Raw genomic sequence first — 24372 nt, 5'->3', positions numbered from 1 at the left:
TACTAAGCAGGGAGTGGGGAACACAGAGCCCAGCTTCATATTGGTAGAAGAGGCAACTGCAGCCCAGAGAGGGGAACAGGATGAGTACAAGTACAAGGAAGGCTATCAGGGAGGCTCCCCTTGAGAAGACAGCCAGGCCTCTTGGGGGTGGGGAGGCTCTGGCCAGAGTCTAGAAAAAAGATGATGACTTCGATGACACAAAGTTCAAGAGCATCTTCATTGAACAATTGAAAAAACAGTGGCTCTGGAACCCTCCCCCATGGACTTGCCCTGATGTCCTGTGTTCCTCCAGTCTCCACTTCTCCTCAGGACAGACAGAGGAGAGGAAGCAGCTGCATCGGGGAGGGATGCCCAGGAAACATCATTCACGGGAGCCACTGGCAGCCCAAGGAGATCAGCAGGATGGAGCTAGTGAGGAGGACTGGGCTAAGGCAGGCAGGCCCGGCCCTGCTGACGAACTTCACATCACCAATCTGCTTCCTCATCCAGTCAGTGAAGTAGGAGGTGCTGGTGTAGACACCCGGGAAGTGGCGCCGGTTGCAGCTAAAGCTCCAGGTCACCACCCCCATCTGAATCCAAGTGTTGTCCATTTGGCAGACCAGGGAATTGCCAGAGTTACTCTGTGGAGGGGAGCAAGGGTGGCATAAGAGAGGCAGCAGGAGGGCCTCCTTGCAGGTCCTGGACAAATAAAGTTGCAACTTCCCAGGCCATGTCCTTAACATGAGCTGTATTAGGCCCGTGCTGTCCCTGACAGTGAGGCATAGCTAGGAGCCTGCCCTGTGACATGGAAGCGCTGTTCTGGGGCCTGAGCTCAGGATCACACTGGCCTCTTTCTTCACTCCCCTGCTAACCCTCTGACCATAACTCCCTGGTCCCCTCCTCTGCCCTCTCTCTAAATTGTGGTGGGCCTCCAAGGTGTTACCCTTGACTTTCTCCTTTCCTACCATCTGGCTGGCATAATGAACTATTTGAAATGCAAATAAATCTGTTCCCTCTTTTCATGCAAAGCAGAGGCAAATGTAAGAATCATGTTTACAACAGCAAACATCAAAAGGTAACAGCTTTTATTTCTGCTGCTGATGGGTTTATGATTTTTTAAACTATCCTATACTTTTTAATATTGTTGAAAAGTTTTATAAATCAGAAAAATAGCCCATGATCTCCCTCCCTCCCTATATGTATACATATATATTTTAATGTAATGTAAACCAAGATTGTGAGAAGGAAATGGCAACCCACTCCAGAATTCTTGCCTGGAGAATCCCAGGGACGGGAGAGCCTGGTGGGCTACCATCTATGGGGTCGCACAGAGTCGGACACAACTGAAGCGACTTAGCAGCAGCAGCAAACCAAGATTTATAAGATATAATCTAATGAAGAGTGCATAAGATATGTAAGGACAAATAACAAAATCATACTTAATAAGATAAAGGAAGACCTACACTAATGTACAGATATACTATTGTTCTTAGGTGAGGCAATTTAAAACAATGTAAAACTGTCAGTTCTCAGCATCTGGCTTCCTGCAGCATGGAAGGCTAGATCCCCTATCCCACCTTAATGAAGAAAACATGTGAGTTTTTTTTAATTATCATTTTAAATGCATGGGTGAGCTGGCAAGAAAATAGACTCCTCAGATTGCAAAACCCAAGGGAGGGCTGAAACCCAGAGAGCTGACAGCAAAGCCCAGAAGATGACTTTTTGCCCCAAGGCCATGGGCCAAACCCAGTGAAACTGAGCTTTGGTTTTCACAGCCTTATTCATGGGTGCAAAAGACAAAATGCAAAACCCAGAGCCTGCTCAAGATGGGGAGCTCAAGAGGAAACCTCCTGCAAAAAGTTATTCCTGCCAAAAAGGACCACACTTTCTGCGTGAGGATAAACTGGGAACACCTGCCCTCATGTGAACTTGTAATTCAAATTCACACTGTCTGGGTGATTAAAAAAAATTGAGCCAAGAACATCGTTTAAAGCGGTTCTTGGTTGGTTTTATGCCCTGGTACCTGGCAGAAGCAATATAGATTCTGTCTGAAGGACCTCACTTTTCAAGCCATGCTTCAGCGAACTCCCACGAAGAACACTCTAAAGAGCATGTCATCACTCTTAAAACATCACTGTGCACATAGGGAAGTTGAGGCACCAAGAGCAAATGCCAGCCAGCAGAAAAAACCAAAAGCAGCATCAGAGCCTTCACAGTTTGATGTTCAGAAATCATCACATGAGAGCCTTAAAGTTTCTGGTGATGCACTATTTTGTAGGCTTGGTGGTGAAGGTATGGGTATTGACTGTGTTATTCTTTGTTCTCCAAACACATTTATAAATATCTTTTATCTCTGTTCATTAGAGAGTAAAACAGTCAAAATATTGTGACAATGTCAGTTCTGGCACTGATCTCTAACATTCAAGCAATTCCAAGTAAAATGCTACCAGGATTTTTTCAGGACCTTGACAATCTGATTCTAGAACTAATATTAAAGGATAAAGGCCATGAATTCTATGACAAGTTTGAGAAAAAAAGAGCAAACTGGAGAGGCTGGGGACTGGAGATATATCTAACCAGAGTTAGATATATTTCAAAGCTATAATTACACAAACTATGGCACTAGCATAGAAATAGAGAAATAGACCACTGGGGCAATGGAGAGCCCACCACATGCCTGCAAGTGAGGAAACTTGGCACATGCTCCAGAAAGTCTCATGACTGTGGAAAAGGAGGTCTCTGTTGTAGGTGGTAGGGAAACTGACAGAGAAAAATTAATTTGGACCCTACCATAACAAAATTCCAGGGAGGTAGAGCAGGCTTGGTGAAGTTTAAATCAAACTGATTTTTAAATTGAGGCTTATAATAGGACAAAGCATTTACTAACTGAAAGTAACTGAAAATTATGGGCTCCTCCCAAAATGGAGAAGACAGAAAGATGTGACATAGGGCAATGGGGGAAATGACTCAAAAGCATAAAACTAATGTGGATTCTCTAACAAACTGAGATTCCTCAACAAACAAATACAGGAGGGGAATGTAGAACAACATCAGTTATGTAAATTAAAATACCCATATATCATGCTACACATTTTTCAAAGATACAAACATCTTTAAAGGCATTACTAAACACATTTCAGTAGGGGCTTTATGTGGGGAGAGAAAATGGAAGATGAAGGGGAAAATCAAGCCAGTGATAATTAAGCTAGTAATGATAGTGTGAGGACCCTTACCTGAGAGAGATGGTTGACTGGACTCTGGGAATCCAGAGTTAAAGAAAAGTCAGAGAAAAAGAGAGAGAAAATTGGAGGGCAAAAGAAAGATCCTATGCGGACATTCTCTTACCACAGTGAAATAAAGCCAGAACCCAATAAAAAAAAATGTGAAACACCCCCATCAGAGGAAAAAAAATTAACTTTCAAAAATGCTAAAATAAAAACAGAATTAAAATCTACAATTGGAATGCAAAAAAATACGAATACCATATATTGCAAAGCCCACGGGATGTGGGCCAAAATTGCACACAGAATAGTCTTAGTCTAAATACTTTTAACATCAAACAAGAGGGAATGAAAATAAATTATTATCAATTATTTATCACTGCACATTCAGCTGAAGACACTTAAAATGGAATTAATAAAGGCAAAAAGGAGATGTCATGCATTAGAAAGCAAAAAAATCATAGACTTGAGAAATAAAATCAATCACTTTTTCTTAAAAAACAACAAAATAGATAAATACCTTTTAAGGTCTACCAAGGAAAACTGAAAGAGGAGGAAAATGCAAATATTTTGTGGTGTAAGTAGAAGAGATTAAAGTCAGATCCAGGGAAAATACGCTTTCTAGGATCTGAAGACTGTTTATACCTTTCTCTTTATGGATTTAAATTCTAGATGAAATGAATAATTCCTAAGAAAATACAAATCATAAGCCAATAACCATGGACAAAATAACATAAAATACTGCTCAAGAACTACCCCTTCAAATGAGAACAGGTCTATGTCGTTTTACAGGCAACTTCTTTCTAGCGTTCAAGGAGCAGATAATTTATGTCATTTCAAATGTTCTAGAACATAGATTGTACTTTCAAGTGAACCATAGTTGTGACTCTATAATTTGACAAGGAGAGTGCCTTTCTCAACACACCTTAAATGCAGCCCAGTCTCACTGGAGGAAAACCCAACACAACGCAAAGACTGCGTGTGTGGCGTCTCTCGGGACTGCTGCTCCCTGGCCGCACCTTTCCTGGGCTGCGCACCGCCACCATCCTGTGTCTGGTCCAAGGCCCAGTACAGGGTGGCCTGTTGGATGAAGAAAGAAATTAAACATATCCTAAAAAGGGACATTATAAATCTGAATACAGCAGATGAATGAAACCAAGGCAACTATGACCAGGGAGAGCTGATCCTAGCAGGCAGGGTAAATGGACATGAGGAATCTGTTCACAGAACCAACTTAGCATGCTGAAGAGTATACAGTCATCTTGATAGCTGCAGAAAACACGTTTTATGAAGTTTAGCGTTCGTTCCTGAAATAAAATGCCACAGTGAAACAGAAAGCAGTCACTCTCTCCTCCACAGATGATATGCCATGTTAGCAAGATGCTTCATCATGAAGTGTGGGGAGCATGTCCAAGAAGGTCAGCAACCAGAAAGCAGAGCCACAATTCCAGGCTGCTTTCAGGGACAGTACCCAGAATAATGGAAAAAGTAAAAATCATGAAAACAAAAGAGGCAAAATCATCACTAATCATAGCTCATATGGGCATAGACCTGGAAAGCCCAAGAGAGTCAACAAAAACTCTTGGAATATAATAAAAGGGTTCAGTGAGCTGAACTCCTAGATGTTTTCAACAAAATGAGTCTGGTGGATGGAAGTAGGGCAAGTCAAAAGGAAGGAAGGTTCTTGTTCTTCTGAGGAAGCTGTAGACACTGATTAACCCTGGGTGTTAAATTTAAATACATGTGTGGAAACTATCAGGTGACCAACAGGAGAATGACCCTGAGATACAACAACTTCTAAACCACTACAGGGAAAAAGTGGAGTGGAAAAAAAATCAAACCAGTATATAAAGTGAGGGGCATAAAAAGAAACATTCTTCTTGGTAAATGGGTTAAAGGAAAGCCTCCCAAATGTGTTGGAAAGTATAAGGCACTGAGCCTTATATTGTTTATAAGACATATAACTAAAACAAGATAGCACAGTGTCTCATGGAAGACAGAGGGATTGTTCTGGGATATGATTTTTGACATTGCAAAAAAATAGAAAAAGAAATAGGCATAATATTGAAAAGTAGGAGACAAATTTATCACTGTTTGCAGATCATATGTCTCTGGGCCTACAAAATTAAAGAGAATCCACTATACCTAGGAAGCTTGCTTATTACAAAGTAAATACACACAAAAATCAATATATTGATATAATACAAACAGAAAATACACTGAAAAAAAATACTGCTCACAATAGAGATGTGATATAAAACACCTAGGAATAAACTTAAGAAGGGGGGCATGCAATAACTGTATAGACAAAGCTATATAAACTGTTGCTCTAGGGACACAAAGAAATAAACCAAAATAGGGTCTATTTTTCCCTAAATCAATCTATTAATTTCCACCAAAATCACCATGATTTTCCTTTTCTATTGTACTAAGACTGTTCAAGAGAAAATGGGGAAAAAAGAACATATGGAGACTATACAACATGCTACTAAAACACCAGTGAGTCACTAATTAAATCAAAGAAGAAATTAGAAAATACCTTGAGATAAAGATTGTTCAATTTGAATGAACATGGGAGGACAGCCAGGTAAATTCTTTAAAATAAAAGTAATAAAGGAGGACTTGCCTTACCACACACAAAAAGGAATTGTAGAGCTATAATAATTTTAAAACAGTGGTGGTGGCATAGGAATGAGACTGCAAAGGGCAGAAATACACAAAATAAGATGGAAATGTATAACACAATAAAGAGGGCATTTCTAATTCATTGCCCCAAAAAAGTATTCAATAAAAATTGTTGACCTAACTGGTTTCTTCTCTCACCCTTCCAGATGAATCAAAATTAAAATATTTAAAGAAAATAATTAAGCACATATATGAGTAAAGAAGTTTAAAAATCTTAGGGTGGGAAAGATTTCTAAGCACAGCACGAAAACTACAATCACTAAGGGAAATAATGATAAATGTGAACATAAGGAAATTTTAATTAACTCTATGAGAACAAATCCATACCCAAAGAAGGTAAATCGTAAACAAGTAGGGTGAAATTGTAAAGCATTTCACAAAGGGTTAAAACTTCCTGTTTCCAAAGTTTAAAAAAAAACCCAAACTTTTTTTTTTTTTAAACTTTACATAACTGTATTAGTTTTGCCAAATATCAAAATGAATCCGCCACAGGTATACATGTGTTCCCCATCCTGAACCCTCCTCCCTCCTCCCTCCCCATTCCATCCCTCTGGGTCGTCCCAGTGCCAAACTTTTGATTTTGAAGTAATTCAAGACTTACAGGACTTCCCTGGTGGTGCAGTAGATAGGAATCCGCCTGCCAGTGCCGGGGACATGAGTTTGATCCCTGGTCTAGGAAGATTCCACATGCCCAGGGCAACTAAGCCCGGGCACCACAACCACTAAAGCCCGAGCCTAGAGCCTGTGCTGCAGAAGAGGAGCCACCGCAGCAAGAAACAGGCGCACCAATGCGACAAAGAGCAGCTCCTGCTCGCTGCAACCAGAGCAGGCCCGAGCACAGCAACTAAGACCCAGGGGAACCAGCAATAAAAGGAATTAATAAAAAAAGACTTACCAAAAAGTTATGAGTATAATATTTTTACTCAGACCCACTGATTTAATGTTTAACCATATTTGTTTTATTTTCTCTATCCATTAGTATGTATGTATATATACACATATTTTATAAGCCACTAAAATTAAGTTGAAAAAGACATGATGTTCCTTACCAGTAATTACCACAGCATATAATAGCTACAGTTCTTACAAATCAATAAAAAGAAAAGTAGTTTAATAGAAAAACATGGGCAAAGGACAGGGAAAAGTGTAAATGGTACACTGAACACAATAAGCATCTTCATTTGAACCTCTTTTGTCCCTTTAAAATGTATTTCCTTGATCCTGGGTAAAAACTGGGCAGAATCAGAATGTTTTGCTCACTGTGATTATTGTAATCATAATCACTGTGATTACACTGTCATATAAATGTCTCAGTTTAGAAATCAGAATATACACATCCATACAATAAGCACAAAGCTAGACTTGATTTACAGTCAAACTTCTCAGTAGATAACTAATGAGGACCCACTGTATAGCACAGAGAACTCTACTCAAGACTCTGTAATGGTCCATATGGGAAAAGAATCTAAAAAAGGTAAATCTGGAACTGACAGAACTCCTGGACAACCAAGGCTGCAAGAAGGATCCCCATGTAACCAAGTCTGACAGGAAAAAAAGCATCAGGTCAGGACCCGTGCCCCTGGAAGGGGTCTAAGAGGAGAAGAAAGACTGCACAGTAAAACCTCACCTTGAGGAGTGAGCCATAGACTGGCCATCCCAGTTCTGGGGTCCTGCATGGAGGAGACAAGCCCCCTTGGCTGCTGGGAGAACCACTGGGACAGATAGGCAGGAGAAACCTAGATGCCACACACGAGGAACGTGCCAGTGTTAGCTTAATGGCAAGGTAGAGAGACGTCTGCCTAATGACTGCTGCCTTACTGCCTTAAACTTAAACCCCACTCACGTGATGCCTCAGCTTAGCACAGAATGGAGGGCAGCCGGGTCCTGAGAAAAGACTCAGTCTAGCAAGGCAGAGGCAGCACAGGGGTGTGGGGTGGGGTCCAAATGTGGGGACAGTGGCCATGGTTGGCACTTACTCAAACAGCACCACAGAGACAGCCTGGGCCTCTGGTGGCAGTACAGCCACTTGAACCCTGGCAACCAACACCACCATCCCCACTCCCATTCCACACCACGACACAGCACCAGAAGTGGGACAACCAAGCCGGGGAAAAGACTCAGTCTTGGGCTATGTGCGAGCAGAGCCCCAGAAGCCTACACTGGCAGCCAACAGCCCTGTGTGAGCACACAAGCCCCATTTACTCCTGCACTCCCCTCCTCTGGGGCAAAAGCCCCACTGTAGGGAGAAGAAAAACACATACTTAAAAGGAACAGAATTAGCTTGAACTTGACCTCAGGGTTTCCTAGCAACGTGGGAGCAAACTCCACTCTTGAGGGGGTGGCCACACAGAGGGAGCAGAGAGGAAGTCCCAGCTCATACCCTGCACAGTCTCTAGCTCCTCTAACAGCAGCCACACCTTCCATCAAGGTGATAGTGGCCAGCACACCATGAGGAAAGGCTTGGCTGGCATCTACATCAAATCCAGCCCTCACACCAAAGACACTGAGCACACACAGTCTACGAAGGGACACTTCCACATAAAAACATCACCCCTTCAGGACAACAGCAGACACCTGTGTTTCACCTAAATTCATAGACAAAGTTAAGTAAAATTGAAAGAAACTTACTCCCAGCTGAAAGAACAAAAGAAAACCCCTGAACAAATAATGAAACAGATTATCAGTCTACCAGACACTGAGTTCAAAAAGTTGGTAATAGGGACTTCCATGGTGGCCCAGTGGCTAAGACTCTGCGTGGCCAATGCAGGGGGCCTGGGTTCAATTCCTGATCAAGGAACTAGACCCCACGTGCTGCAAGTAAGAGTTCTCATGCCCCAACTAAAGATACCACATGTTGAGATGAAGATTGACAATTCCCTGTGCCACGACTAAGATCTGGTGCAGCCAAATAAATAAATGTTTTTTAAGTTGGTAATAAAAATGCTAAGTGAATTAAGAAAGAATTATTAGTATAAACATAGATGATTTTAACAAGAAAGCAGAACTACAAAGAAGGCCCAATCAAAAATAGATAAATCAATTTCTGAGATAAAAGGCACTCTAGAGGCAATGAATAGCCAACAAAATAAAAAAGAAGAATACATAAGAGATCTGGAAGATAGAATAATGGAAATCACCAAATCTGAACAGCAGAGAGACAAATGAAAAACAAAAAAATAAATAAATAAAGCATAATATGAGATCTGTGGGTATAATATAAAGGTGCCAATGTATGCATAATAGGGATTCCAGAAGGAGAAGAGAGAGAAGGGGATTCAAAATGTATTTGAAGGAACTTCCCTGGTGGTCCACTGATTGGGATTCCACCTGCCAATGCAGAGGACATGAGTTCAATCCCTGGTCCAGGAAGATCCCACATGCATGGAACACCTGAGCCCATGAGCCATAACTACTGAACCCATGCCCCACAACCACTAAAGCCTGTGTGCCTACAGCCCCTGGTCTGCAAAAAGAGAAGCCACCACAATAAGAAGCCCGAATACCACAATGAAGAATGGCCCCCACTCGCCGCAACTAGTGAAAGCCCATGCATTAACAAAGATCCAGCACAGTCAAATAAATAATTTTTACAAAAAGAAAATGTATTTGAAGAAATTATGGCTAAAAACTTCCTAAGCCTAACGGAGGAAACATATCCAGGTACAGAAAGCACAGAGGGTCCCAAACAAAATGAATCAAAACATTCCCACACCAATACATATTATAGCTAAAATGGCAAAAATCAGGGCTTCCCTGGTGGTCCAGTGGTTAAAAATCCACCTTGCAACACAGGGGACATGGGTTGGATCCCTAGTCTGGGAAGGTTCCACATGTAGTGGAGCAACTAAGCTTGTCCACCACAACTACTGAAGCCTACCCACCCTAGAGCCCGTGCTCTGCAAGAAGAGAAGTCATCACAATGAGAAGCCTTTGCATCACAACTACTAGCCCCCACTTGCTGCAACTAGAGAAAGTCCTTGCAGCAACAAATAACCAACACAGCCATAAATAAATAAATATTTTTAATGGCAAAAGTTAAAGAGAGAATTCTAAAGGCAGCAAGAGAAAAACAGAGTCATGTACAAGGGAACCCCCTTAAAGCTATCAGCTGATTTCTCTGCAAAAGCTTTGCAGACCAGAAGGGAGTGGCATAATATACTCAAATTCATGAAAAGGGGAAGACCTGAAACCTAGGATACTCTACCCAACAATATTATAATTTAGAACAGAAGTAGAGAGAAAAAATTTCTCAGACAAGCAACACTAAAAGAATTCAGTTACACTAAACCATTCTGAAAGAAATGTTGAGCATCTTCTCTAAATGAAAAAGAAACAATCTATAGGGAAAGGAAAATCCCAATAGGAAAGGCAAACTATATAGTAAGCATTGATGATCACTTAAATAATTCAAAACATAGAATAAAAAACAAACAAAAACTGTAAAAGCAACTATAACTGCTGAGACAATCAATTCCTAGGCAGGTTGATTAAAAAGTCCAGGGTCCCCAAGGAGGAGAAAGGGGTCTGGGGCTCTCAAGGAGAAGGAAAGGACAAATTTTTTTTCTACATTCCTTAGTAAGGATTATATAACAATAATGTATCCTGCTTGAGGACATGTTTCTCCTTCCTGAAAATCTTCTGACTAATCCTGTTATCTTAAAATGTATATTATGGGAGTGGGTCTAGTAAGATCTTTACAACCTTGGGACATTATTTAATTTATTGCAATAACCAATTAAAAATATATATAATTCCCTTGCTAAGAATAGGAATGGGGGCACTTTCTATTCCCCTTCTGATGTCTATGTCAGAAGATTTCTCTGTCCCTTTTTCACTTTAATAATACTCTGCTATGCAAAAGCTCTTGAGTGATCATGGCTGGTCCCTGGTCCTGAAGGTAAATCTTCTTCAGAGATCATGAATCTGACACCGTTCACTGTAAGCTATCACTACAATAAACAGTAAAGGGGCAAGCATGAAGATGTAAAATATGACATCAAAAACACAAAATCCGGAGAAGGGGAGTAAATAAGTAGATCTTTTAGAATGTATTTGAACTTGAATGACTTCTTTTTAAAGCAACTAGATATAATTATGGATCAACATATATAAATTCCATGGTAACCACAAATCAAAAGCATACTTATTGTAGGTTGTGTATACACAAAAACCAAATAGAAAAGACCTCAAGCATACTATTAAAGAAAATTATCAAGCCACATTGGAAACGCAAAAGGAAGAAGAAAGGAACAAGTAAGAACTACAAACACACTGGAAATCAAGGAATAAAATAGCAATAAGTACATATCTGCCAATAAAAACTTAAATGTCAATGGACTAAATCCTCTGATCAAAAGACATAGAGTGACTTACTGGATACCAAAAAAACAAATGAGACCCTTCATTATGCTGCTTACAAGAGACTCAGTTCAGGGCAAAAGACATATGCAGACTGAAAGCAAGGGGACAGAAAATGGAATTCATGCAAATGGAAATGACAGGAAGGTGGGGGTACTGCTACTGCTAAGTCACTTCAGTCGTGTCCGACTCTGTGTGATCCCATAGACGGCAGCCCACCAGGCTCCCCCGTCCCTGGGATTCTCCAGGCAAGAACACTGGAGTGGGTGGCCATTTCCTTCTCCAATGCAGGAAAGTGAAAAGTGAAAGTGAAGTCACTCAGTCGTGTCTGACTCTTAGCGACCGCATGGACTACAGCCTACCAGGCTCCTCCATCCATGGGATTTTCCAGGCAAGAGTACTGGAGTGGGGTGCCATTGCCTTCTCCGAAGGTGGGGGTAGCAATACTCAAATGAGACAAAACAGACTCTAAAACAAAGGCTATAATAAAAGACAAAGAAGCACATTATATAATGATAAAGGGGTCAATACAAGAAGAGGATATTACACTTGTTAACACACACACTTAATACAGGAGCAATTAAATACAAAGCAAATACTAACAGACATAAAGGGAGAAACTGACAATAATGCAGTAACAATAGAAGACTTTAATACCCTACTGATCTCAATGGACAGATCATTCAGAAAGAAAATCAGTAAGGCAACAGGGTTCCTAAGTGACACCAAAGGTCAGTTGTACTTGATATCTACAGGACACCACATTAAAAAAAAAAAATAGAATACACACTCTTTTCAAGTGAGCATGGACTGTTCTCCAGGTTATCTCACTCACTAGGTCACAAAACCAGCCTCAACAAATTTAATAGGATAGAAATTATATCAAGCATTTTTCCGACCACAACAATATAAAACTAGAAATCAACTACAGAAAAACTGGAAAACAAATATATGGAGACTAAACAACATGCTACTAAAAATCAATGAGTCAATGATGATATCAAAGACAAAAACATTCTGAGAGAAGTTTATAGTGACACAGGCCTTCCTCAAGGGAAAAAGAGAAAAATTTCAAATAAACAACCTAACCTACCACCTAAAAGAATTAGAAAAAGAAGAACAAAGAAAGTCCAAAGTTGGCAGAAGGAAGGAAATCATAAAGACCAGAGATGAAATAATTAAAACAGAGATTTAAAAAAATAGAAAAGAAGGATGAAACCAAGGGCTGATTCTTTTGAAAAGATTAACAAAATTGATAAACCTTTAGCCAGTCTCGTCAAAAAGAAAAGAGGACCCAAATAAACAAAATAAGAAAGAAAGAAAAGAAATAACAATAAATATCATAGATGTACAAAAATCATAATAAAATACTATAAACACTTAAATGTCAACAAATTGGACAATACAGAAGAAATGGACAAAATTGGACAAATTTCTAGAAACCTATAGCTTGCCAAGACTGAGTCAAAAAGAAACAGACAATTTGAATAGACTAATCATAATCATTATAAGTGAAACAGATTCTGTAAAACAAACAAACAAAAACATGGCCTGCAAACAAAAGTTCAGATCTGTTGTGGTTAAGACTCTGTGCTTCCACTGAGGGGGCATGGGTTCAATCCCTGGTCCTGGAACTAAGATCCCACATGAGGCAAAAAAAAAAGAATCAGTTTATTTTTAGGGACTTCCCTGGAGGTTCAGGTCTGAACAGCTTCACTGAGGAATTCTATCAAACACAGGAAAAAAAAAAAAAGTTATCCCTATCCTTCTCCAACTATTCCAAAAAACTAAAGAGGAGGGGATACTCCCAAATTCATTCTATGAGGCCACCATTACCCTAATATCAAAACTAGACAAAGATCAGAAAAGAAAATTACAGGCCAACATCTTTTATGAATACAGATGCACAAATCCTCAAAAAATATTAGCAAACTGAATACAACAATACATTAAAAAGATCATACACCATGATCAAATTGGGTTTACTCCAGGGTCATAAGGATGGTTTAACATACACAAATCAATGTGATACACCACACTAACAAAATGAAAGAAAACCCACATGATCATCTCAGTAGATGCCAAGAAATACATTGATAAAATTCAATATCCATTCATAATAAAAACTCTCATCAAAGTGGGTATAGAAGAAACATATCTCAACATGATAAAGGTCATTTATGACAAAATCAGGGCCAACATAATATTCAATGGTGAAAAGCTGAAAGCCTTCCTCCTGAATTCAGGAAGAAGACAAGGATGGCCATTCTTGTCACTGTTTTTTTTTTTTTTTTTTGGTCACTGTTATTTAATATAGTACTGGAAGCCCTATCCATAGAAATCAGACAAGAAAAAGAAATACAATATACGCAAATTGAAAGGGGAGAGATAAAATTGTCACATTTGCAGATGACATGATACTCTATATTGAGAACCCTAAAGTTTCCATCCAAAACTATTAGAATAAATGAATTCAGTAAGTTTTCAGGATTCAAGATTAATATACAGAAAGTTATTGTATTTTTGTACCCTAGTGAAATATCTGAAAGAGAAAGTAAAAAAAACATCCTGTTCAAAATCTTGTAAAAAAAAAACAAAAACCCTAGGAATAATCTTAACCAAGGAGGTGAAAGACCTATACACTGAGGACCATAAAACACTGATGAAGTAAGCTGAAGATGACTGAAAGAAATGCAAAGATAATCTGTGCTCTTGGATTTCAAAATTAATATTATTAAAATGGCCATACTACTCAATCTACAGATTTAATTTGTTGTTGTTCAGTTGCTCAGTTGTATCTGATTCTTTGAGATCCCATGGACTGCAGCATGCCAGGCTTGCCTGTCCTTCACTATCTCCCAGAGTTTACTCAAACTCATGTCCATTGAGTTGGTGATGCCATCCAATCATCTCATCCTCTGTCATCCCCTTTTCCTGCCTTCTATCTTTCCCAGCATCAGGGTCTTTTCCAATGAATTGACTCTTTACATCAGGTGGCCCAAGTATTGGAATTTCAGTTTCAGCATCAGTGCTTCCAATGAATATTCAGGGTTGATATTTTTTAGGATTGACTGGTTTGATCTCCTTGCAGTCCACGGGACTCTCAAGAGTCTTATCCAACACCACAGTTTGAAAGCATCAATTCCTTGGTGCTCAGCCTTCTTTATGATCCAACTTTCACATCCTTACATAACTACTGGAAAAACCATAGCTTTGACTAGGGGGACCTTTGTCAGCAAAGTAATGTCTCTGATTTTTAATATGCTGTCTAGGTTTCTCATAGCATCTCTTCCAAGGAGCAAGACTCTTTTAATTTCACGGCTGCAATCACCATCTGCAGTGATTTTGGAGCCCAAGAAAATAAAGTCTGACACTGTTTCCACTGTTTCCCCGTCTATTAGCCATGAAGTGATGTGACCAGATGCCATGATCTTAGTTTTTTGAATGTTGAGTTTTAAGCCAGCTTTTTCACTCTCCAGGCTTCCCTGATAACTCAGTTGGATAAATTTATATTAAAAAAAAAAAAAGAATCCAACCTCAATGCAGGAGACCCTGGTTGGATTCCTGGGTCAGGAAGATCCACTAGAGAAGGGATAGGCCACCCACTACAGTATTCTTAGGCATCCCTTGTGGCTCAGCTGGTAAAGAATCTGACTGCAAGGCAGGAGACCTGGGTTCCGTCACTGGGTTGGGAAGATCCCCTGGAGAAAGGAAAGGCTACCTACTCCAGTATTCTGGCCTAGAAAATTCCATGGACTGTATAGTTCACAGAGTCGCAAAGAGTCAGACTTAAGTGAGCGACTTTCACTTTCACTCTCCTCCTTCACCTTCATCAAAAGGCTCTTTAGTTCCTCTTCTGCTTTCTGCCATAAGGGTGATGTCATCTGCATACCTGAGGTTATTGATATTTCTCCTGGCAATGTTGATTCCAGCTTATGCTTCATCCAGCCCGGCATTTCACGTGATGTACTCTGCATATAAGTTAAATAAACAGGGTGACAATATACAGCTTTGACACACTCCTTTCCCAATTTTGAACCAGTCTATTGTTCCATGTTCAGTTCTAACTACTGCTTCTTGACCTGCATACAGGTTTCTCAGGAAGCAGGTAAGTTTGTCTGGTATTCCTATCTCTTTAAGAATTCCCTAATTTGTTGTGATCCACACAAAGGCTTTAGTGTAGTCAATGAAGCAGAAGTAGATGTTTTTCTGGAATTCTCTTGCTTTTTCCATGATCCAACAGATGTTGATAATTTGATCTCTGGTTCCTCTACTTTTTCTAAATCCAGCTTGTACATCTGGAAGTTCTCAGTTCACATACTGTTAAAGCCTAACTTGGAGGATTTTGAGCATGACCTTGTTAGCATGTGAACTGAGTGCAGTTGTGTGGTAGTTTGAACATTCTTTGGCATTGGAATGAAAACTGACCTTTTCCAGTCCTGTGGGCACTGCTCAGTCTTCCAAATTTGCTGGCATATTGAGTGCAGCACTTTAACAGCATGGAAGAAACCCAAGTGCCCATCAACAGACAACTAGCTTAAGGAGATATGATATCCCCATACACACAATGGAATATAACTCAGTCAATAAAAAAAGAATGAAATAATGCCACTTGCAATGTGGATGAACCCAGAGAACAATACACTTAGTGAAATAAGTCAGATAAAGACAAATACTACATGATATCACTTACATGTGGAATCTAAAAAGGAATACAAATGAATGTATACACAAAACAGAAACACAGTCACGGATACAGAAAACAGTCTTGGGATTACCAAAGGGAGAAGGGACGCAGGGAGGAACAAATTAGGGGTATGGGATTAACAGATACAAACTACTATTCAATATATATAAAATAGATAAGAAATAAGCATATACTGTACAGGACAGAAATTATACTCATTATCATGTAATAACCTATAATGGAATATAATCTGCAAAAACACTGAATCGCTATGCTATATACCTTAAACTAACACAATAAATCAACTATACTTCAATTTTAAAAAACCAAAAGAAACACTTGTATTAAAGATGAAAAAAAGTTAAGATGTCCAACTCAAGAAATTATCCTCTGTGTATACAGAAATTTGACTTATGAGATTATTGGTGACAGCCAGTAGAGGAAATGGTTTTTTCACTGAATGACACTGGGAAAACTGGTAGTCCATACACAGAAATAAATAAAAATAGACCTCTAACTTTCACTATTCACGAAATGAATGCACATGATTCAAGACCTAAATGTAGAAACCAAAATTTCCAAACTTTTAGAAAAAAGAAAACATAGGAAAATGTCTTTATAACCTCAGGAAAATGAAGGATTTCTTAAATAAGCATAGGCCAAAAGGGGAAGAAATGGATATATGTTTTACTGAAATAAAAACTAAATTGCTAACACAACACTGTAAATCAACTATATTTCAAAAAAACATTTTAAAAAAATCCAAATTGCTGTTCAGCAAAGACAGTATATATAAAATGATATATAAAACGATTTCAAAAAGAAAACATTTGCAATATATATAATGAACATAAAATCAGTATCCAAAATATAATAAAAATAAAACAGCAAACAATAGAAAATGTATAAAATATCTGAACAAGTGACTCACAGAAAAAGAATCATGAATGGTGAATAAACATAGGAAAGGATGCACAAGTACACTAGTAACCAGAACATGTACATGCAACCACATAGGATACTATTTCTCTAGTTCTCATTCTCAGAATGGAAAACATGTTAGTCTGACCAAAACCAAAAGTTGGCAAGGATATAGAGCAATGAAATTTTCAAACACTGCTGTAAGAATATAGATTAATACAATCACTTTGGAAAACAATTTGGCAATGACTATTAAAGATGAAAGTACGCACGGCCTATCACCTATCAGCTCCCTGCAAGTACTGCCATGATTAACTATAATTGGTAAGAGGAGCAAAAAGTATTTTCATCCCTGTTTTTACAGAGTGGGAAAACTGAAGCCCAGGGAAAGGCGATTTTTAATCCCCCAGTGCCATGTGGGAAAGAATGCATGACCCCTAACAGTCACCTTCTTGCCCAGGTCTAGACACTGCTCACCTGACAGGTGTCCATGCCCAAATGTGAGGTGGCACAAATCATGTCATTCCCAAGTAACTTCTTCTGGTTTGTCAAGAAGAGGAACTTGTACTGTTGATTGCAGATATCATTATTTATGATCTTGACAGCCACCTCCTGAAGGCTGTAGGGGGACTGTGGGTTCGCTGGAGAGAGAGAGATCCTGCCTCACTATCTCTTCAGCTTATCTCCATCTTGGAGCTATCCAGATTCATAATGTGGGAGGCAGGGCCATTTCCTAGGATAGTGATTCACAAAGGCCCCACTCTGCAGTCTGACTTTTGAAAATGCCCAAGCGCATTAAAAAGTCCAAGCAAAAGTCTCCTGAGGGGCTCAGAACAACATCCAGGCACAGAATGAAGCCAAGGATTCAGGTTTCATGAACATGAATGGCTAAGCACTGCTCCATTGCTACCTGCCAAGATGGCAAGATCCTAAAGCCTAGACGGAGCCACCCCCGGAAGGCAGGACCCCACAAAGGCTCCTCAACTCTAGGACCTCAGAGTGACACCAACAGGGGACAGGAAGTCTTGGTGCTCAAGGCAACAAGTGTGTAAATGGCTACCCAATGTCTAGGTAGCCCCTGTGACCATGGCCCCTGTGCCACCTGCAGACAGGGAATCCCAGTAACAAAGTTAATTCTTTCCAGGCTGCAAGGTGAGAGTTTGACATTGGATTTAACTTAACTTTGGGAACTGAGATCCATGGACATCATGGGTGTCTTTTACACCAGGGTGCTGCATATATTCTCCCATCAACAGAGTTCAGGACAATGTGCAGCACACTTAGGTGCTCAGGAAATGTTTGCTGATGGAGTAAATAAAGGAATGGGATGGAGGAGCCCTTGGTGGAGCTATGTTCTGAAGAGGCAGGTGTCTTGGAACCTCAGCCTGCTTTCACTTACCGTGAATATTCACTTTTCCCCACCCGATCATCCAGCACAGGGATCCAAAAGATGGCTTGAGTTTGGGGTTAGGTAGACAGACAGGCTGGATGAGTGGGGACCAGAAGACAGAGTCCCTGAGCTTCAGGAGGGCAAGATCCTGGGATAGGTTAGTGAAATCCTCATGAATCATGATGCGAGCGACTTGACGTTCGGTACCATTTTCCGAGAGGCTCTGAACTCCCATCTTCACGGAGTATGACAAGGGGTCCTTGGATCTGCAGGGTCACGGGTAGGAGGCAGATCACCAGCAGTGAGGTCAAACATGGAACAGGTAGAAAGACACAAGCTGAGCACAGGGCTACCCAGCCAGGCCCCTACTCCCGGATCACCAGATTCAGTGGGGGCTCCCAGGCCAAAAAGCAGAGCCCCGGGGATGGCTGGCCACCCTGACTGACCTCTGTAAGCAGTGTGCAGCTGTAAGGACCCACTGGCGGTGGATGAGGGAGCCACTGCAGATGCTCATGCCCAGGAATAGGATGCTCACCTGCCATGGCCACTTGCCTACCTCCACTAGCTTTCCGTTCACATTCTTGCAGGAGATGTTAGTCTGACCACAAGCCCGGGACCAGGACCCTTAGGAAAAAGGTAGAGAGGGGGCCATGCCAGCCTCATGCAGACTCTCAGGCAGCAAGGGGCAGCCCTCAGGCTTCTGGCCGTCACAAGCAGCCACTGCCACATGCACATGTGGGGGGGGGACTTTTCTCACCACCCCCAAAGTAGCAACCAAAGGTCCAGAGGCAGCAGGAGCCCCATGCTAAAAAGAGAGTCTCCAAACAACGGGGACCAGACAACCTCTCCAGGGCTTGTTTGGATCCAACAGCCCAGGAGTCATCCCTTCTCCCTTGTTAGCACAAGCAAAAGGTTAGGGGAGTGAAGGGGAAAAGAGAATCATCAGAGGGATGAGAGTCAGTCAAGCACTAAGTGATGGGGCCCAATGAGCAGGGCTGCTAGTCAGTTGTAGCCAGAAAGCAACAGACAGTCATGTCGCATTGTACAACTCCAGGGCCTGCTCCATGGACCACCAGCCCTGGAGGTGTGCTCTCTGTGACTATAACAGGAAATGAGTAAAGATGCTGTCAGTTCCCTCCTTGCCTCTCACTGGCCCCAACAGCATGAGTGGGAGGAGACAGGGCTGCATTGAACTGGCTATGAGACTGAGATTTTGAACTGGACCTTCCTGGACTAGTATTTAATAACAGCATCATTGAGGACAGGAAAAGGAGAAATTCTACAGCAAAGGTTGGAGACTGAGATTAAAGACAAAAAGATGTTTTATCAACGTATAACCTGCTGTCAAGTTTGGACTGGTCTAGAAGCCGTCACAGGGAAGCCAGAGACCTCCTCATTACATGCAAACTTGGACATGTGTTTACACTGTCTCAAGCAGACGTGGTTCCAGCAAGTGTTTCCTTAAGCAGTTCAGCGTGCAGTGCCACCCAGAGCTTCAGGGACTCAGCAGCAGCAAGCAAAGCTTGTCCTTGCCTGCGAATGGGGGGAAGGGGCAGGAGGGGAATTACGGTGGCGGTGGAGAGGGTACAGCAACAGACAGACCAGGCTAATCATCTCTTGCGACCCATCACTAGCAGAAGCATCTGCTGGGCCATGCCTCATAGCAATCCCTCAGAGTCCCCAACCACTGATGTTTGGTCTTGTTCCACCATGTCCAAGGGCTCTTGGTACTGCTATCAGATCTGGGTGGCTGGTTTCTTTGCCACACCTGAGGCTGGTCACCTTTACCCTCAACCAGTGGCTCCCTACAGGGATCCACAGGCACCCACACAGGCCCCAGCATCTCCACGGAGTTTTGTCTACCTTGCCCTCTCATTGCTCCATTCTTGCCCATGTCTCTGGCCAGTGGCTTGCTGTCCTATTTTCTGTCTGCCCCAGGTGGGGTGGCTATATTTTCCAGCCTTTCTCATATACTGTGGTTGGTTTATGGCTACCTTGTTTCAGATTACAGCCTACCCCAATGGAGACTTTGGGAGGAAAGAGATGGCTTCCAACATCTTGCCCTTTCCTTTCTCACAAGGCTAAGGCCCTGGAGAGCCAGGGTCCCACAGAATGAACTTCACCACTTGAAAATCTAAATCTCATATCTAGTTCAATGCAGCCTGTTCTCCTCCCATTCCCGCTGTTGGGGCCAGTGAGTGGCAAGGAACTGACAGCTAGGAGGAAGGGTTGGGCTTTGCTTCTGTGCTCCACAAGTGTAGTGGGTTCTTCAGTTTCAGAGAATAGTACTCCTCAGAACTCATGTCCAGGACAACACTGACTCTGATCTCTTCCCCCAAAAGCTTATGAAAGATTTGCAGGATTCAGCTTGGAGATGCCAGCACCAGATGCCAGCACCAAGTACAGCAGCTGAATCTTTAGGGAACCAGGATGGATTAACTTGGGGGCATGAGATGTTGCAGATCAATCTTCTCATAGGCACAGTGATACTATTCCACACACAGGGGACACTTAGTGGCTCCAAGAGACCACTGCAGATCACCTCCACCCCTTCTTGGAGTTCCAGAGTCCAAGCACTCCACTCACAAGCTGTATTCTGATGTCACCACCTGCCCTCACACGTGGTGATGGAGACACCTGTCTTGGCTCATGACCTCCATCCCTACAAGGTCGCAGGTCCTCACCCGCACATCATCACAGGCACAGCCATCAGCAACGAGGAGCAGTGCCTATCCTCACCAGCCCCAAACGCCACAGACGCCTGAGGACAGCAGAGAGCAGGACGGCACTCATTCATTCAGTCCCTCACTTAAGGAACTGGTCCGGGAAGGCAAGTCACACTAAGGGAAAAGGACAAAGTCCCTAAGTTGGGGGACACATCCTGACCAACAGATGCCATGCCAGCATATTTTCTGCCAAGGGGCAGAATGGGCAGGTAATCTGAACCAGGGCTGCCACCACAATATTACATGTGGTCAGTTAGGGTGGGATCCCAGACTTTGTCACATGGGGTACAAACTTTTTACCCCCAAAGAGTCTATTGAAAATTGGTGTTGAATCCTGGCTCCATAAGCATTTAGTTCTCTGGGCCACAGGTTCCCATAGTGAAATGGCCCACCTCATGGGGTGCTGAGACGTAAGCATGTGAATGACGCCTTCCATGGCTGAGCAGCCACCTACATACCACACTGCTGAGAATGATGCCATGTGAATGATACCTTCTGTGGCTGAGCAGCCACCTACACACCACACTGCTGAGAATGATGCCATGTGAATGATACCTTCTGTGGCTGAGCAGCCACCTACACACCACACTGTCCTCGGCACAAGTCCCGCTGCTCTGAGACTGTGCCTCCCTAATGAGCTCACCCATTCCATAGATTATTCGTTTTCTTCCACTTTTAATAAGGCTCTTTCCTCATGTCCATAGTCACCCGCACACACGAACTGCCTTGCCACTGTCTGGGTCCCCACGCTTGGCACACCATGCAGTCTGGTGAGGAGGTACCCATCAAGAACAAATGGAGGCCCTTCAGGCATGAGGACGGCTGACATGGGAACCCAGGCAGAGTCCTCCTGCCTCTCTCTCATGTTCCCAAAGCCCTACCTTCAGCATAGAGGTGACTGTCAGCCCTGGCAGAAGGAAATGGAGGTGCAAGGCCCTGAAGAGCTCCCTGCCCACAGGCCATAGCAAGCAAGTGAACAGCTCTCACTGGTTCTCATAATGGGACTTGGGGGCAGGGCATCTCCACTGTGTGAGAATTCTAGAACTCATGGTTTGTTTATATAGCAGGAAGTGTGGCAGAATCAGGAAGCTAAGGAGACAGTGTGGTCTGGGTCATGACCTGCCAGGGTTGTGAGGTGATGTTGTTGCCAGACACCCCTCTGGTATGGTGCACCTGTTGCCAAGCCCAAGGCCTGCGACAGCACCTGGTGTCTGGCCCATGACAGTACCTCCTGGGCTTGGCCTTGGCCTTGACAGTGCCCCTGTATGCCTAACACTCAGTCTGTGGTAGTGCAAGGTATCTGGCTTGTGACAGCGCCTACTCCCTGGCCTGTGAGGCATCCCCAGTACCCAGTTCAAGAGCCTCAAAGCCCTTCTCATGGCTTCTCTGGAGGTATGGAAACTGAGGCTCTAACAAGGGGATGGCTAGTTCCTGCTGAGACTCATTGAGCTGGAACTTGAGTTTTCCTTTTTCCCCACACTTTTTCTCTTCACTTTTAAGAGAACAGCTCATGGGTGGAGGGAGGTGAGCTGTCTGGGGCCTGGAAGGTGAATTCCTGAGAGGAAGCAGTTTGCAAGCCTGGGTCTTCATGAATCAGCAGAGTGACATCTTGCCCTCCTCATCACTCCATTGAAGTCCCACCCCAAGAATCCCATCTCCTCATACTATACAGGAGGATGACTCACTCCTGCTCCACCCTGCTGTTAAGTGTTGTCAGGAACATGGAGTAATGAGATCGCTATCATTACACTGCTACAGGAGATGGACTGGGACCAGCACTGTGAAAAACTTTGGGATCATTTAGTAAAGCAGAAAATGTGCCTAACTCACAACCTGCTGGTCCGTTACTTACAGTGTGCCCTGGAAATATCATGCATGTAAGCAGCAGGAAAGCCACATGCGACTGTTGGCAGTGGCACTGTTGAGTACAGTCCCAACTAGAAACCCACCAGCTGTCATCAAAGGCAGGATGAATGCACAGGATACTCAAGAGCAATGAGAACACAGCAACATGGTGAATCTCATAAAAACATATTGTTGAAAGAAGTCAAACACATATCACATGAAGTTCAAAAACAGGCAGCACAAACTATTTTTAGGGACTGCTAAGTCACTTCAATTGTGTCCGACTCTTTGGGACCCACCAGGCTCCTCTGTCCATGGGATTCTCTGGGCAAAAACACTAGACTGGGTTGCCATGCCCTCCTCCAGGGGATCTTCCCGACCCAGGGATCGAACCCACATATGTTTCCTGTATTGGCAGGCAGGTTCTTTACCATGGAGCCATCAGGGAATACATGGTACAAAAATCAAAAGAATGATTAGTGAAGTGAAAGTCACTCAGTCGTGTCCGACTCTTGTGACCCCATGGACTGTAGCCCACAAGGTTCCTCTGTCTATGGGATTCTCCAGGCAAGAATACTGGAGTGGGTTGCCATTTCCTTCTTCAGGGAATCTTCCAGATCCAGGAATCGAACCCATGTCTTCTGCATTGCAGGCAGATTCTTTACTGACTGAGCTAGGAGGGAAGCCCTAGAGAAGAAGACAATGATTAGTCCTATAATTAGACTGTCTCTGAGAAAAAAGAGTAAGGAAAAGAGAGAAGAAAGAAAACCCAGAGAAGCAAAACCACCTCTACTCTTCCAGCTCTGTGGAAAGTAATGCTCTGTGGGGAATAATCAACCAAGAATAAAAGATAACTGAATAAAGACCAAGCATATTCATGACCACCAATGTGAATACAAAGAAAAACCTCTACTTACACAATAAGTCAGAAATTCTTATACTGGGTAGAAAAAAAAATCCACTCATGTGCTACTTGAGACACACCTAAAACAAAGTAATATGAAGCAGTTGAAAGTAAAAGATAGGCCGAAATACAGTAAATATATGTAAGCAAAAATAGAAATGACAAGATAAATTTCTAAAGATGTAATCCAGGATAAAAGCTTTAAACAGAAAAAATAAAGTTATTTTATGGTGAAAAAAGATAAAAATTATAATGACTATGTGGTAGCAAGGGATTCCCTAGTGGCTCAATAGTAAAGAATTCACCTGCAATGCAGGAGACACGAGTTTGGTCCCTGGGTCAGGAAGATCCCCTGGAGAAGGAAATGGCAACCCACTCCAGTATTCCTGCTAAGATAATTCCACAGACAGAGGAGCCTGGCAGGCTACAGTCCATGGGCCTGCAAGAGTCAGATGTGACTTAGAGACTAAACCGCCACCATCACCATGTAATATCATGACATCAAACACAAGTGATACATGAGAAACAGAAAAACCTCACTTGCAGTGGGAGATTCTTCTCCAGCTCTGCCTATCTTTGAGGGATGGAACATCTATAAAAGTCAACCATAAACTAGACTACTAAGAAAATCACAGTTAACCTCCCTAAAAGCAGAA

General features: G+C 42.2%; 1 protein-coding gene across 1 annotated transcript; it reads right to left on the bottom strand.

Moving 5' to 3' along the window:
• On the bottom strand, window positions 1-22479 carry LOC129635070 (serine protease 46-like). The gene is made up of 5 exons (XM_055557694.1): window positions 22317-22479; window positions 18688-18865; window positions 18251-18507; window positions 17329-17492; window positions 1-620 (listed from the first exon to the last, which is right to left on the bottom strand). Exons 1-5 carry the CDS (start codon window positions 22477-22479, stop codon window positions 366-368), a joined length of 1017 nt encoding a protein of 338 aa, XP_055413669.1. The 3' UTR covers window positions 1-365.
• Between the last annotated feature and the right edge of the window lie 1893 nt (window positions 22480-24372).

Source organism: Bubalus kerabau, chromosome 20 (genome assembly GCF_029407905.1).
Source record: "Bubalus kerabau isolate K-KA32 ecotype Philippines breed swamp buffalo chromosome 20, PCC_UOA_SB_1v2, whole genome shotgun sequence".
Lineage (NCBI taxonomy): Eukaryota > Metazoa > Chordata > Mammalia > Artiodactyla > Bovidae > Bubalus > Bubalus kerabau.
The sequence above is the reverse complement of the archived record's forward strand: the minus strand, read 5'-3'. Positions and strand labels throughout refer to the sequence as shown.